The sequence below is a fragment of the Actinia tenebrosa genome, unplaced genomic scaffold (genome assembly GCF_029948245.1).
Source record: "Actinia tenebrosa isolate PJP-AT-01 unplaced genomic scaffold, QUT_ActTen_1.0 PGA_scaffold8__29_contigs__length_14323225, whole genome shotgun sequence".
NCBI classification, from domain to species: Eukaryota; Metazoa; Cnidaria; class Anthozoa; order Actiniaria; family Actiniidae; genus Actinia; species Actinia tenebrosa.
In genome coordinates this window covers 4,571,454-4,588,056 of record NW_028292585.1, presented here as the reverse complement: position 1 = coordinate 4,588,056, position 16,603 = coordinate 4,571,454, and the positions used below count along the sequence as shown (strand labels likewise).

General features: G+C 38.1%; 3 protein-coding genes across 3 annotated transcripts; 1 reads left to right on the top strand and 2 right to left on the bottom strand.

Annotated features, from left to right (window-relative positions):
• Positions 1 to 97: 97 nt before the first annotated feature.
• On the bottom strand, positions 98 to 3,124 carry LOC116303783 (uncharacterized). Its single transcript, XM_031713386.2, has one exon. It carries the CDS (start codon positions 2,994 to 2,996, stop codon positions 504 to 506), a length of 2,493 nt encoding a protein of 830 aa, XP_031569246.2. The 5' UTR covers positions 2,997 to 3,124; the 3' UTR covers positions 98 to 503.
• Positions 3,125 to 3,831: 707 nt separating this feature from the next.
• On the bottom strand, positions 3,832 to 7,722 carry LOC116303814 (CCR4-NOT transcription complex subunit 9). The gene is made up of 10 exons (XM_031713417.2): positions 7,565 to 7,722; positions 6,892 to 7,025; positions 6,480 to 6,532; positions 6,263 to 6,330; positions 6,055 to 6,142; positions 5,542 to 5,648; positions 5,028 to 5,123; positions 4,745 to 4,843; positions 4,527 to 4,618; positions 3,832 to 4,226 (listed from the first exon to the last, which is right to left on the bottom strand). The coding sequence occupies exons 1-10, from the start codon at positions 7,586 to 7,588 to the stop codon at positions 4,058 to 4,060; spliced, it is 930 nt and encodes a 309-aa protein (XP_031569277.1). The 5' UTR covers positions 7,589 to 7,722; the 3' UTR covers positions 3,832 to 4,057.
• A 58-nt stretch (positions 7,723 to 7,780) lies between these two features.
• Positions 7,781 to 16,120, top strand: LOC116303813 (N-terminal kinase-like protein). The gene is made up of 19 exons (XM_031713416.2): positions 7,781 to 7,987; positions 8,074 to 8,133; positions 8,390 to 8,470; positions 9,190 to 9,306; positions 9,567 to 9,802; positions 10,109 to 10,355; positions 10,894 to 11,052; positions 11,606 to 11,713; positions 11,824 to 11,937; positions 12,163 to 12,252; positions 12,336 to 12,398; positions 12,740 to 12,928; positions 13,176 to 13,254; positions 13,444 to 13,611; positions 13,724 to 13,860; positions 14,355 to 14,444; positions 14,589 to 14,675; positions 14,876 to 15,013; positions 15,183 to 16,120. Exons 1-19 carry the CDS (start codon positions 7,859 to 7,861, stop codon positions 15,591 to 15,593), a joined length of 2,703 nt encoding a protein of 900 aa, XP_031569276.2. The 5' UTR covers positions 7,781 to 7,858; the 3' UTR covers positions 15,594 to 16,120.
• The last annotated feature ends 483 nt before the right edge of the window (positions 16,121 to 16,603 follow it).

Here is a 16,603-nt window from a genome sequence, read left to right as displayed (position 1 = left end):
GAGTCAAATACGCCTGGTACCTGAGGTCCAAGGACATCTAACTATGGCCTTTGCTATTACCACACGTCAAATACAAAGTAGCAGGAATGTACTCGTACACCTTTAAAATGTTCGTTTTATTATATCGATATTATTACGAAAATTAACAGGTTTTCGTACCTGGAATATTGTGATATCGATGTCATAATTCCTAACTTAAATATTTGGACACATAAAAGCTAGATGCAGAGTGACCCAATGTTAGCAGTAGCGAAAGCCGTGAAATGACATTGTCGTGATACAATTCTCAAATTATTTATTAATTTGTACGTCAATTATAATTACAAACTACCTCTCAATACTATAAAACAAGTTTGGATTATTTTGTCAATTTTATTAAACCTTATATGGTAATCGGGTTTACTTTCTTGTGATCTCAGTCAGTTGTCCTCAGTATTATCAATAATAGTTACTTCATTAATATCAGACGTACCAGACAGACATGTTGAAGTTCCTGGTAGCTTCTACTCTTCCTGGTCACTAACACCAGCAGTTTGTAGATTATCAGTACAGTTATTACTGGTACTAGATGTACCAGGCAGACATGTTAAAGTTTCTGGTAACTTCTCTTCTTCCTGGTCACTGACACCAGCAGTTTGTAGATTATCAGTAAAGTTATTGCTGGTACTAGATGTACAAGGCAGACATGTTGCAGTTCCTGGTAATTCCTCTTCTTCCTGGTCACACACACCTGTTCGTAAATTATCAGTACACTTATTATTGGTACCAGCCAGTTGTGTTGCAGTTCCCGATAATTCTTTGTCTTCCTGATCACTTACACCAGCAGTTTTTAGATTATCAGTATAGTTATTACTTGCATCAGACGTACCAGGTAAACATGTTACAGTTCTTGGTAATTCTTCATCTTCCTGATCAATTACATCAGCAGTCTGTAAAGCATCAGTATAAATATTGACGCTATCTGAATGGCTACTATCGTCATTGACTGACACTTCAGAAGCCACTTCAGTGCTGCTTGTACTTCCAGTCTTTTCTTGGCACATTTCTTCCTTGATTCGTTCCTCTAACTCCTCTGTATTCAGAGGCAAGGTAGTTTCATTAAGATGGTGTTCCTGACCTAGTTTTTCCTCAAGGTCATTTCCCATGAGAGAAACGGGCAACATCCCACCCTTGATACGGGTTTCATCTTTGTCTTCCCTGTTGCAGTTTTTATTTCCCCCGAGAGATGGAAAGGCCATATTTCCACTCATATCAAGGAAATCATAATATGACCAGTTAAACGCAAGGTCCACTTCCTTCTGTTCGTGTGAACTACCATCTGCACCTTCAACCTCGGTATCAACACTGGTAACTCTAGGAATGTATCCATCAATACCCGAATCATCATCATCATCTTCATCGATGCCATCGTCATCATCATCCTGGATAGAAGACTCCCCTAGTGCTTCATAAGCATGTGATCTTATTAACCGTGTCACCTCCTCAGACTCCTCCCTGTTGTAGCTTTGTGGTGACGCCAGAGACCTCGATTTTGAAGGCAATACATCAAGGTTAGCCTTTTCGTCATCAGTCCTTGTCCTGTTGTCCAAGACTATACTTCTTCCCTTAAAAAAAGAGAAAATTTGAAGTCTGTAGGATTTGACTTTCGTTAAAGGATTTCCATCGACAGACAAATACCTCATCTGAGACATACCGCACAGACAACAAATTTCCTTTAAACTAACAATCTGATTTCTTGCTATGTTCAGTTCAATGAGACCAAGAAGACTCTCAACGCCTTTCAACGTCTGTAGGTTATTATTCTCCAAAACTAAAGACTTCAGATTCTCTAAACTTTTTGGACTCCCTGAGATAAAATGGATAGAATTATTGGACAAATCCAAGTGAGTTAATGATGGACTGTTCAGTTGTAGAAGATCTAGACTAACAAAGTCATTGTAGCTTAAGTCTAAGCTCTGTAGCGAAGGCATTAGTTTCATAGACTCGTCAAACATAGTTATACTGTTGTGACTAAGAGTCAGGTTCGTTAGCTGGACCCAAGGTTGGATAATGACTCGATTCTGGGTTAGCTTTGCTGTAGCGTGACTCCGCCAAGACGCAACTGCACCTCCTGATGATGAAGCTTTTCTCTTCTCTACAACTCGATCAATCAGTAGTTCTTTCATTGTCTTCAGAGTCTGTTGAGCTGTAAGATATTTGAGCTGCGCTTGAAGGGACGATAGCCCCTTTACCAGACTAACAGGACAGCCATTTAGTTTTAAGCTTTTTAGGGCCTTAAATAACGATATATCAAACTCTAAGTGGCTGGCAAATTCTTGAGTATTTTTTGAACCTGATGCTGCACGTACACACAAGTCTTCCAAATGATAGACAAAACTATACAAATGACCAAGGTCCACAGGTGAATAGTCTTCTGATGTCTGTGTCGGTTCTGGTAGCTGCAGTTGCCGAGTAATACAGTACATTTCCGTAACGTTAAATGTGTACGAACCATGCTCAGATAGTATCTTCTCTCCTTCTTCCAGAAGCTCTGTAGCAAGTGTCTTAGTGACTGACATGACGTCATGTTTACCAACATCAAGAAACTCTAAAATCTCTTGCGAGCTCGAGACATAAGTAGAACTGTTAACAAGACGTTGAAGGTAGTGTTCTAAAGCATCTCTGCGTCTTTCTAAGTGCTTTAACGACATCTTAGAAGTGAGTTTCTTTGGCGGTAACATGTCTTTAGGAATGCCATACAAAGCGACCAATTTCTTGTGCAAACTACTGAATTCTCGATATCTTTTCAAGACAAACCAGTGGTTTGACTTAGTCATGACATCTATCTTATATAAAGCATGTGGGGAAGGTAACTCCTTCTTCCATACTTCACGAATAACAACATGGGTTATTAGAGATTGTGCTGGTCCATGGCTACTTTCGACTGTCGAAGATCGTCGCTCCTTTCCCCAAAGAGTGCTCCCTGCTGGCGGCAACGAAGCTCTTAATGATGTCATACTCGTACTAGCTACAGTCTTCAGTTAATAGTCAACTGAGAATAACGAGATATAGACGTCTTTTACTTCTCATCGTTCCAACTTAATCGCTTGAAGACGGACGACTCGACTACACTTACACTTGTTTGGCCGCCATCTTGGATTCGTATAAGGCTTGGCTACAAAGCATCAATATAACTATAACTCAGATGATTAGCACGTGTATCATGACGTGTCAGTGTTGTCGTTAAACGAAAAAATTCTTTAAAAAGTTTAAGGCTCTAGAAGTATTCTTTTAAACTTTTGATGCATTAAAGTATAAAGTTTCTAGGCTAAAAAGAACAATCATCGTTCATCCATCCTTTATCCCTAAAATAAGTAGATTGCGAATGAGGCCTAAGAAATACCTCTGTATTCACTTAGTATTTACTTATTCTATATGGATAAATAGAGTGACCACAGTAAATCCGTGAAACTTTAGTAATACTAAATAGCTAAATTTCATGCAAATTCCATTGTTTTCTATTGTTTAATTAGCACTATTTTGTACTATTTAGTAATTAGTGTTTCACGGATTAAATTGTTTGCACTCTACTATGTTTTTTTTTTTTTGTGGTGCGATGTAGCCTGTGTAGGGGCGCGATTGGGGAAGGGGGAGGGGGAAAGTGAGAGAGGGAGCTCCCTCCTCATCCTTTCCTCTCTCCCCTAGAGCGCCGCTACACAGGCTAGGGGCGATGGCGCAGTGATTGGGTTGCTAATCAATTTGCTGTTTTTCCTTTTCTCCATTAATAGGGGTATGTATATTTTACTTAGAATCGTTAGAACTATCATAAATGAGTTGGTCAAGATTCTCTGATTTCGATTTTTTTCTTCTTTTTATTTACATATCATTACAAAATAACAAACAAGGAATAAATCAAAGAATACTAAATACTTAGAAATGTGGACGTTTTATCAAAAAAAAAATTCATACATCTATAAAAATCAAAGCTGTCCGGTAACAATTATTTATTTTCTACAAGAATATTAACATTTTTGGAGTGATGCTGATAATCTTTACAAGGCTATACAGTGTTGTATTGTCATGAGGTGAGACCAGACATTCCTCTTGCTTCTGCCATGGTTTGTTCTTGGAGATTTTTCATCAACTGGCTCAACCATCTCTTGGTTGAAGCGTCATCTTTTAAACAGTTTGAAAATGTTCCATCTTTTAGTTGGTCTGGAAGGCACTGACGAAGAGCTTCACGTGCCCTGAGAACAAAATATTCACACACTTACAAAAACCTTGAAGTAGCCTTTGTGTTGACCTTACCCTAGGCATGGCTGTTGCACAAATGTAATTGGATTTTGGCAGGAGAAAAAAGCCAAAAACCTTTGATCTAAGGAAGAAACCCAGTAATGCAGAGTTGAACAATTTAACCCAGAGGCGACATAAAGCAAGTACGCCACCACTACCCCCCAACCCTCTTTTATTCCTGAATATTTACCTAAGGCAACAGCCCATACATGTATGGTAAATATAAATAATTTCTTGGAAACTAATGTACATACCTTGGATTATCAGATAACCTCAAGTAGCAACGTACTACATGCTTCAAGAGTCTAGCTGATTGATCCTTAGCTAATGCAAGCACCATTTTACCCTGGAATATAGAATAATATTACAATTGCTAAATTTGCTTTGAGTAGAGATCATTTGAGGCACTATGCAATAATTTCCCTTGCATATAAAAGGTTCACAATATTTCATTGATGAGTTGTATTATTACCAAGATCATTGCAACATGGGAAAATCTTTCATATGTCTGGCAGATGTATGACAAACCAGTCTCATCCAGGAGAATCTTTTGAAGAATGAAGGTGGCAACCTGATTAAAAAAAGTAATAATAATATATACAATTTTGAATAACCGAAGAAATATTACAACAATCATTGCAAACAATAATAATTAATTTAAGCAGAAATGTATTGAGATTTTTTTTTTAGACTTTTAACAATTTTTTTTAAAATATTATATTCTTTTATCCACCTGAAGTTAAAGATTTACTTACAGTTTTAGATAGTTCGCTTCCTGTTTCCATGATTCGGAGACACAATGGAATAATTTCAGTTGTCAACAAAAAGTTAATGACCTCCGTTTCATCAGTCTAAACCAAAAAAATCAGATAATATATTTATTATATGAGAATTCCATATGCTAATTATAAAGAGGCTACAAAGTTGACTATATGAAAAGAAATTGTCCACGAGTTGCTGTCATTAAATAAACTGTATAGACATCAGTCTGTCCTTTCCTGAAGATGATACGAAACTTTATAGTGATATTCACTGCTTACAAACATTGAGGTCAGGAATCTTTTCTCATTCAAACTTGCCAACCATTAAAACAAGATCTCTTTGTTTGAGTAGCCAATAAAACTCTGGTTGGCACGTTAATATCACTAGGTGACGTCAGCATAAGCTTCACTATAGGCCGGATAAATCTTGAGGTGGAAGAAAGTACTGGGGCAAAAACTTAGATACTTCTCATAATGTGGTGAAGTAATGTTTAAAAGTTGTTCATACCTTGACTAATGCACCAACAACACCCAGGCTTGTAAGACGAAGATATTCAAATGGTCTGGTCTTGCTTGTAGTGTGAAGGAATGGATAAAGGAACAAGGGAATGTGTGCTATAAAAAAATTAAGATTCAAATAATAAATTCTAATGGGAAAATATTACTTCCCTTTATCCAATCACTTTTGTAATTTTTTTCTTTTTCTGAATTTCTTATAATACAGTAGAACCATAGAGGCTTTGCGCCATCATGTGATGGCTGCCTTGACAGGAAGCAGAACGACTGAATCTGTCTAATCTGATTTATATGAGTAAGAATTTATTTTCCCAGGGAAGAACTATCCTATCATTGTGCCTCCTGTCATGGCTGCTGTCTTGTGATGGTGCAAAGCCTCGATTCAGTGGCAACCTATTAAGTGGTCAACCTCCCTATACTCAGTGGCAACTTAAAAATTCCGAGAGGGTGCCCACTTAATAGAGGTTCTATTATAATTGTGATAATTATTAATATTTAACAAAACCTTGAAGGAATACAGATCTTGTGTCAGGATGGGATGCCACGCACTGAAGTAAAGCTAATGCATTACAAACACGATTTGATTGATGTGCCTGAAACAAACAAAATCCTCTAATTATACAAAAAATGTATTTAAAACTACACAAGTAATAGAATAGCTATAACAAACTATTTAGTGGATAGGATATGAGTTGTAAAAATACATTACTTACAGTGAGATTTGGGGGATTGATAACAGGATAAATTGAAACTATTTCTTGTAAAAGAGCGGCAATTGTTCCTGTAAAATTTAAATCAAAAATCCTTCAGCAGCAATACTCAATGTTTCTAAATAGGTGAGGATAGATGGTATAAGTTGGAAATTCAGGAAAGTCATAAATAAGTAAAGATTACACTCTCCCAACCCCTTAGGGTATCAGCTATACTCACCAAATGAGTGCCATAACATAGGAGCCAGGTCTGGTACTACCTCTCTCTTTTTACTGCAGAGCAATGAATATCGGGGTTAGGGTGTGTTTACCAAACATTTGAACAATTGTAGGGCTAAAGCTTATAGCTGCTCACGATGAGTTGCCAAATGAACTGATCAAAGTCATGTGACCAGTCAATGTGAACCAGTCAAGGGGACTGGCATAAGAGGCACTTTGGCCAGACATTGTCTATTGACGAGCAGTTACTTTGAGACCTTAATAGTCCACTTCCGAGATATGCTTTGCTTGTGCACAAAGCCTCACATTAAAACCCTTGTGCTTGACATGCGAAGCATATTTCGGAAGTGGGCTCTTGCATCATTTAATATAACTGTAGTGTCAGCAGTACTGATATTTTTCACACAAGTTACCTTAATTCTAATAAAGCATGTTCTCTCGTTTCAGGACTCGACAATTCTAATATCCAACTATAGATTTTTTCACGTTCTAATTCTGACAGTCCTGTTGTCTGAGATGCTGTTGGTATTGGATGTGGAAATCCTCTCTGTCGTCAAAACAAATGATAGAGAATACCTTTAAATATTGATTTTAGATTGATATACAGTATTTGGGTCACCATATATAAATCAAGGAGACCCGGGTCAAAGATATCTCCCTTGACAAAAGAATCTTTTTGCTCAGGTTTTGATCAGATTTTTCTAGTCATATAAATGTCTTTTAATGATTTCAATATCATATATACTTCGCTACTAAAGCACTAAAGATGGTGATGACCCAGAGAAGACCCCAAATATAGAAGATGGTTCTAGTTTGGGAGGGGGGGAGGGGTGGTGATCTCGTTATTTATAGCTAGCTATTCACTAAATGCAATCATGAACTATGGCCAACCGATTCTATAGGTTTTATACCAAATAATAACAATCCAACAACATATTGCGAGACGTACTAATTCCTACTACTGTCTACGACTATTTTTAAGGAGGAATAGTCGTTTAAAGCTAAGAAAAGGAGGCCAAACTCAAGTATAAACGTCGTACATCAAAGTTGTTCAACAACCAACCAAAAAACTCCACAAAAACTCACCGGTTGTCCTAACTGATGCATCATATCCTTAGAACCTGAAAGAAATGGTACCTCAGGGGCAGCGTAAAGAGCCAGAGTTTGTTTTATGGGTGGAAAAGACTTAAAATATTCGAGTATTTCTAAGCACAAAATGGCTGACAAAGAAAAACCAAGGTGAAGAAAACGTGTTATTGTCACCAATATACGGTCGAGGGACTGGGTCGAGAGCCACGAAGACACAAAATCGAAAATAATTTTGAGATGAGCTGATATTTTAATCGTTTTTTTAAAATTATTTTTTAAACTCTGTTAACGATGCAGGGGCTATGGAGCTTGATAGGAAAGATGGGCACTGCTGCCCAGAGCTTTCCGTACGAGATCGGTGAGAAAATAGAAAGTTCTGATAGTAAATGTCCATGGTCCATCCATCATGGCAAAAAAAAGGTGATTTGCTGTCTTTACTAACATGGTTGGTTTTCGCGATTATTCAGTCTATTTATTGCGATTAATTGTGGGTTTTTTTTGTACAGGCTACTGGGGATCCTGTGACTGTGTTTGCTTTAGACGTGAAGGCTTCTTCTGAGAATAAGGTAGATATCTATATTATTGCTTCACTAAGATTCAACTAACTTTTCAACGTCATCTGATACCATAAACCAGCACCTCATCTAAATAATCTGTGATTCACATGATAACGATATATTATCTATGAAATATATGAAATTACGATTAATAGGAATTTCTTTAAATTTGCTGTGATAAGGATGCGGTTTTTGTTTATATTATTTTGTGGTGTTTAATGAAATAACTGGTTGTTACTCTAGTTTGTGATGCTATTTCTTTCAGGTTAAACTCGCTAAGTCCTCCTTAAAAAGACTTAAGACGTTAAGACACCCAAATGTAGTAACATATGTAGATAGTTTAGAGGTAAGAAATACTATTTTCAAATGGAAAGTTTGTAGAAAGCTATCAAGTGTGAAGGAGATTGATTGAGGAAATGATGATCACTTTGAGTAAGACTACTGATCACCCAATCAAAATGTTTGCCATGTTGTTATCATGCTCATAGTATATTCATCACCTCTCCTCAATGCGACCGAGTTCGAGTCCCACCAGGTTCAGTGTTGTATATGAGTAGAGTTGTTTGTTGGTTCTCTCCTGTGTTTCGAGGGTTTCCTGGGTTCTCTGGTTTTCCTCCCTCCACAAAAATCAACTCCTAAATTCCAATTCGATCATGTAATGAGGGCCACAGGTTTGTTAGCCACTGGCTATTAAGTGCTACCCTCGTGAAAAAAGGATGTTATGATTTTTCACATGTATATATCACAGGGCTTAAAATAATGGCAGATTTAAAATTCAAACTTGCCAAAATCTTTGCCTTGAATTGCCAGTCATTTTGAGCAGTAAGGTTGAGCCAGAAACAATATGTGAGAGCTAAGACTCATCTGGCTGGTCATCATGACCAGCGACTGACCAACCCTTATCTTAAACCCTGTATTAAGTATTCCCTATCCATAAATTAGTCAAACAATCAAATGGGAATTTGTGGAATGGGATACTGAATGTACCCCAAGAGTTTTAGGCCACTGACTCTATATTGTGGAAACCTAATACCACATTATGGTTTCTTTGTCTCTTCTCTTTAGACTGATACCCTTATCTACCTTGTAACTGAGCCTGTGGTCCCATTAGAGGTATATTTATCAAAAGACGAAGGTACAAAGTCTGATTTAGCCATCTCATGGGGAATTCATCAAATTGCTGTAAGTTTTGTTCTTATTACAACACAACTAATGACATAACGACTAGCTTGTTAGCAAAAATAATTACTGTTGTCTGTATCCATGGTAACTGGGTACCCAGGTCTGAAAATAACAGCTGGACATTTGACAATGGACAGAAATGATTCATGACAGTGACTTTTACCTCACTTGCTATAGCCCTGGCTTATCTTGTGGTGCTCCAAGTTCCTGAATGAGACATCAGATACTCACTTGATATTCTTGCTGTTTTTATATCAAAGGCTGGTCTCAGCTTCCTGATTAATGACTGCAATTTACAACATGGTAATGTATCCATGTCATCAGTGTATGTCGACATTGCCGGGGAATGGAAACTTGGTGGTGTAGAGTATGTGCAGCCCTTAGAGCCTCCACCTGGTGCTGAGGAAGCAAATGTTACCTTGTTACCAGCGCTGCAAGTATATGACCCCCCTGAAGGAAGAAAGTATACCAAGACTAATAAACGACTAAACAAATGGTAATAATATTATTAAATGAGGGCTTTAAAGTGTATAGCAATCCTTCAGAATGCAGCTCAATTTGGAGGACATAACGACAATTCGATTCCAATGGAGATTTTTTTATTGAAATCCAATGGTGAAAATCAATGGTGCTTTGGTTCCCTGTGTTCAGCAATACAGGGAGCCCAATTTTTGATTTTGTTCAAATTCATGGGTGGGTTTACTGTGTAGAGCCATGCCGTCACCATTGTCAAATCCCTGTGTTATGACTATGTTATACAGGTGGAATAACTCTAGCATATTTTGATGTATTTGTCTTGCAGGTCTGCAGACATGTGGGGCTTGGGTTGCTTAATATGGGAAATATTTAACGGCTCGTTATCAAGATCGGCATCATTGAAGTCCATTGGTAAGATTCCTAAGAGTTTGGTTCCACATTATGGAGAGCTGGTCAGTGCAAATCCCAAGATGAGACCAAACCCAACCAAGTTTATAGAAAACTGTCGTTCACAAGGACATTATTTGAAGAATGATTTTGTTGATGCTAATCTGTTCCTTAGGGAACTGCAGGTATGAATCTTTAGAGGTGTCTTGTTGTTACGATAGAGACCTTTAGCATGACATTCTTGCTAGGTACCACAAACCTCAAACTGCAGTTCAATGTCAGGCATTTTCTGTGAAACTTTCAACATTTAGCAAAGTGTTATAATGAAGTTTATGCTGGAAGAGCCGCCATATTGAATAGGATGTTTGGCATCATTGACCTCTAATACCAGACTCCCTTGCACACTTTCTTTTGTTTCGTTAATTAGAAAATTCTCGAAGCATCTTGGTAGTGGGAGTCAAATGACGCCATCATGCAAATGTCCTATTTCGTTGATGCTGAGTGTTTCTCTGTGTTTCTGGGTGTGTTTCTTTGCCTGATTCCTAGCAGTTAGTGGTTAGCGGTAAACCTGATGCTAAAGGTCTCTAATGTAACTACTCATCATCAGGTTATCCACAATGATGACATTGATTATGATGATGAAATTGTATTCCTAACATAAGATTGTTCTGCAAGTAGAGAATTTTTCTTGCCTTCATACTTATGTCCATACTTATCTTGCAGATAAAAGATCCAAAGGAACAAAAAGTCTTTTTCTCTTCACTTAGTTCTTCAGTGGACTCTTTCCCTGAGCCGTTCTGCAAACACAGAATTCTTCCTCAACTTATTAACGCTTTTGGATTTGGTGCCGCTGGATCTGCCGTACTCGGGCCTTTGTTTAAAGTAAGTAGGAACAATGTTTCATTCTTAGATCTTATTAACCGAGCGGGAGGTCTGTACGGGATAATCTCGCTGCGCTCGGTCTGTACATTCCGACCTCAGTCAAGATTATCCCGTACAGACCAACCAAGCTCGGTTGATAAGAGTTTTATTATATGACCACTTTTCATTGAAAAGGACAGTATGTTTTTGCCGTAAGAATAATATGCGATCGGACCAGTTAATACCGGAGAATCTAGACCAGTCTGCGATGCGATCTATCCAATCAGATTGCTCGATTTGCTAGTGTCCAGGCTCTAAGATTCACGGTCATATAATAAATTCATTTACTCCCTCATTCCATCTCTCCTTTTTTCCTTCATACATTTATTTATTTGGCTATATTTTGTAAATTGTTGTTCTCATTCACTCATATTTTATATATTTCATTCATTCTTTCTCATTTGTTACCCAAGCCATTGGTCATTCATTGTTTTGGTCATTTGTTCATTCATTCAGTCATTCAGTCACTCACATCTATTTACTTATTTTCATATTTATGTCATCATAATCTTAGGTAGGAAAGCTATTAGAAGCTGAAGAATACCAGATTAAGATTGTTCCTTGTGTTGTGAAGCTGTTTTCATCCACCGATAGAGCAACAAGAATTCAACTCTTACAACAGGTACAACGTTACCAAACAACACAAAACCTAAGGGTGTTTTTATTTAATACTACAAGTAATATGAACATTTCCCGTTCAATATTTTAAAAAGTTTTCTCTTTTATTTTTAGTTGGACCAGTTTGTTGAGCACCTTAAACCTCAGATCGTTGATGAACAAATCTTTCCTCACGTAGCTCTGGGTTTTGGAGACTCTGTACCAGCCATGAGGGAACAGACAGTAAAGGTGGGTTGCTTCCTTCCTTTCTCCTTTCCTTGCTTCCTTGCTTCCTTGCTTCCTTGCTTCCTTGCTTCCTTGCTTCCTTGCTTCCTTGCTTCCTTGCTTCCTTGCTTCCTTGCTTGCTTACTTCCTTGCTTACTTATTTAATTGTTGTGCAAACTGCAACGCAATGTCAAATCAAAGAAAAACTAATTTTTACTCCATTTAATTGATTTCTTTTCAATTTTACAGGCAATGCTTCTTTTAGCCTCAAAGCTTAGCGACAAAACAATCAATAACCTTCTTTTGAAACACTTCGCAAAGCTACAAATGGACCAAGAGGTAATACTTTGACATAAATTTTGCAATTTTTTATTGTTAACTCCTATATTTTTAATACTCCTATGTATTTTGTATTTTGTCAGGCAGGAATAAGAACAAACACCACTGTTTGTTTAGGGAAAATTGCTTGCCATCTCTCAGATGCGGTAAGTCCTTAGTCATACCTCACAACTGACTTGTCTGTACTTTGATATTTCTCAAGAGACTACCTGGTCTAACTATATACTGTAACTCGTAAAATAATTGTTGCTCAAGATCCTCTTGTATCGTTCATCAAAATTTCATTTGTTTCTGAGGTAATGGTGGGGTAGTAAGGGCAAAATTGTAGCACGTTTTGTTCAACGTTGTGATTCTTCAATTTGAAGAGCGAATATTGCTTGTTTTACAACACCGCGCACTACAAAGTGTCATGGTTGCACTAAGAAGGTCTCCCTACTCTTTACAGCAAAGAAAACAGGTTGAATGTGACTGTTATTTTATCCATCAGACCCGACAGAAAGTATTGGTCTCAGCATTTCTTCGTCCTCTTCGTGACCCGTTTCCTCCAGCTCGTACAGCCGGCATCATGGCTTTTTGTACCACCAACACATACTACAGCTTGAAAGACTGTGCTATGAAGATCCTCCCTGCGTTATGTTTACTGACAATGGACCCTGAAAGAAAAGTTCGTGATCAGGTACTGTATGTGTGTGTCGTTGTGGAAAGACAAACTAAAGCATTTAGATTGAAAACGTATACTTTTCCATGTATTTTGGCCTTGCGTCAACACGAAAACCATTGAAAGCGCATACATTTTAAATCGCACTCCAGAGTTGAGATATTTGAAAACCGGAGCCTAATTAGTGATGATAAATAATTTATAACGAGGGCCCGCGAGATTCTGCAAAAAAATATTATAAACTTTGTTTTTTGTTCCCTCAAAGGCATTCAAAGCAATCAAACTGTTTCTTGGAAAATTAGAAAAAGCATCAGAAGATCCGGAATCATTCATCAACAAAACTGGTTGGTATTTCATTACTAAATTTACATTCCTGTTATTTAATCTCGCCCTCCCCTCCCCGCCCGCCTCTCGCCCGCCCCCCGCCCCTGCTTTGCCTGCTCGCAGTCTCTCTCTTTGCAGTCCCAGTAAGCAACTCTTAGCTTGACTGATACTCACGATTAAGTAATAACATTTGACTTTACTGTGTACAGCTGCAGAACAGACCGCAGAGGATGCTGGGTCTTCCTGGACAGGATGGGCTATGACGTCACTTACATCAAAACTCTACAAAGGTGGACCAGCACCGACTGCAGGCGCTAACGAGTCATCGACACCTCCACCACCGGCAGCTACGGGAAAAAATCCGCCAAAAAGCAAAGGTAAAATGAAGTTCAATACTTTATTACCTTCTCAAAATGTTCCCTAGGGAAAAAAGGATTTCTTAAGATTTTTTACGATTACGCATGTCAAGGAGAATTTGATTTTCAACAGGTCCCGAACAAGCCCGAGGGAATCCCGCACAACCACCAAAGAAATCTTCCCAGAAAAGCACTCCTTCCAAAACCAATCAAGGAAAAGTTAACGATGATTTTGATGAAGGATGGGATGACGACTGGGGTGACTCACAGGTACGTTTTCTTGTCTGTCTGTCTGTCTGTCTGTCTGTTTGCTTTGTCTGCCTGTCTATCGGTGTGTCAGTCTGTATGCCTACCTGCCTGTTTGGCTGGCTGATTGTCTAGTGGCTGACTACATGCCTGTCTGTGCATCTATCTGTCGGTCCATAGTCATTAATATATATTTATTTTATTAGAAGCCAAGTGGAATCATTAATGAGTTGAGGAACAATTTGATTACATGCCTGTCTGTGCGTCTATCTGTCAGTCCATAGTCATTAATATATATTTATTTTATTAGGAGCCAGGTGGAATCATTAATGAGTTGAGGAACAATTTGATTACATGCCTGTCTGTGCGTCTATCTGTCAGTCCATAGTCATTAATATATATTTATTTTATTAGGAGCCAAGTGGAATCATTAATGAGTTGAGGAACAATTTGATTACATGCCTGTCTGTGCGTCTATCTGTCAGTCCATAGTCATTAATATATATTTATTTTATTAGGAGCCAGGTGGAATCATTAATGAGTTGAGGAACGATTTGATGGCGGTGAAGCAAGAGTGTCAATCTTTACAAGAGAGTACCTCGCACAAGGTAATGACCAAGGCGTCATAAAATACAAGTCTTAAAAAAGTCTTTATAAAGTCTTTCTTTGTTTTTAAAGTCATTATGAATAAATAAATAAATAATATGTGTTACGCAAGTATTTGCTGATTCAGTATTATAAAATTCAATAAGGAACCTGGGTACGAGGACGAGCAGGAGGCTGAGGATAGCGGAAGTGACTATGATGACTGGAACAACGATGACTGGTCGAGCATAAATGTAAGTTCTTACTTCCCGTTTAATAAAGCTACTCCTAAATCAAACAGTAATGATGAAAAGGTAAATTATACACCGTGAAAAGATGAAAAAACTTACTGATGTTTCGGACGCTAGTTTTTAGCTAGTTATATCTTCTACTCCTAAATCACTAGCGGAAAAAGGCAATCTTTTTTATTTTATGTTTTCGTCTCTATTCTCAGCAAACTAAGGCTCCTCAATCCACAGAAGAAGAGTCACCAGCCTTCACACGAGATGGCGGTAAAAGCGCCAGTCATTTCTTCACTGAGGCATCAAAAAGTGACGATAACGCTTTTGATAACGATCCCTTCTCGGCATTGGTAAGATGTTAGTTTTTCTTTCTTACTTCTAATGAACGACAAACGTCGCAGTGTTGGATACCGAGATACCGAGAATGCACTGGGGACGAATTGAAAATCTTCCTTGTCCCAAGTCTCTCCACCTGACCACAGGAATCCCGTGCATAATATTTTAAAATATTTTTTGCAGTCTAATACGAACTTCAAGAAATCAGGACAAACCTCGCGTTCTAATGAACAAACTACAGGGTCCTCTGAAGGAGACTGGGGACTTGATGACTGGGGCTCTTTCGACGAGGTACCTTCTAGTAAACCCTCTAAGAGCACCAAAGGAAAAGGTACCGTGGGTGACTCCCGGGTGGCTGAGGGTTGGTGTACTACTGATGAACCTGTGAAAACAACTAGTGGAGGACCAGGATGGGATGAATGGAATGATGGCTGGGATTCCTCCAACATGTCCGGTGATTCAAGTGGAATGAGTAAAGCTGAATTAGCTAAGAAGAAGAGAGAAGAAAGAAAACAACAACGGTTACAAGCACTGAAAGAGAAGAAAGCTGCTGGTCGAGGCCCCTCCAAACTGGGAGCTGTGAAAATGCAATAGAAACGAATAAGATATAAAAACTGAGATTAATTTACAGGAAGTGAAAGAGAAGAAGGAGGAACGCAAAGGAAACGTACAAGTTACGGAAGGAAGACGTCAGGAAGAATACAAATTTATATCCTTTTGATCGGAAAACAAATCGAATTCAAAATTGTTGGGGGGAAAAGCAGTCATGTGCTTGATCAGGGAAGAAAAATATTGTTTGGATAAGTAAGGGCGGACAGACAGACAGACAGACAGACAGACAGACAACCTCAGCCACGTAGCAAGTTTAGTATCCAGACGCACGTTTTTCAGTCATTTGTTCGAAGGCAATTGAGTATTTCTCCGATGACTTTTGACAGTCGGTTACAAGATATAATATGTACAGAGATTTGCCTTTTTAGTTGAATCCTTAGCAGGGAGAATCTAGTGTAGAAAGAGAAAGAGAGAAGTCGCCACTAAAATATAGGTCTATCATCAATCATAGCTATATCAAAATATTTTCGTCAGCTATAAATAAACTTATTAAAGTTACGTTTTACTAACCAGCAGCAGTGTTCTTTGCGCGCGTGTAACGTTTTATCGGCCATATTGGATAAATTTACAATGTTTTTTTATTCTCATCCTACATGCCAGCATGGCGGCATTTTCTCGAGTAAGAATAATCTGATAATCAGTGGAAATATTTTTAGAGGAATTCCTCATAAAATTCAAAAAAAAGCTGCGTGCGCATTCGTTTGCACACCGGTATTCAAGCGTACTGGGATAGTGTCGTTTCTGATTGGTTAAAAAAATAAGCCATTTAAATGTCACTTTACTAAATACATAAATAAAACTGAAAAAATAAGCGTTTTCTCCCTCACGAAAAGGGCTTCTTCGTTACTTAGAATTTCAGTGAATGGAATGTGTTTTGTTGACAGATTTAGCATCCCTAATTTTGAGCTGTTTATTTTTATCCGCTAAAGAATTTTATCATCGTAATTGAATACCATGAAACTCAAACCATTGCCGATAAACATCGCTCGGTG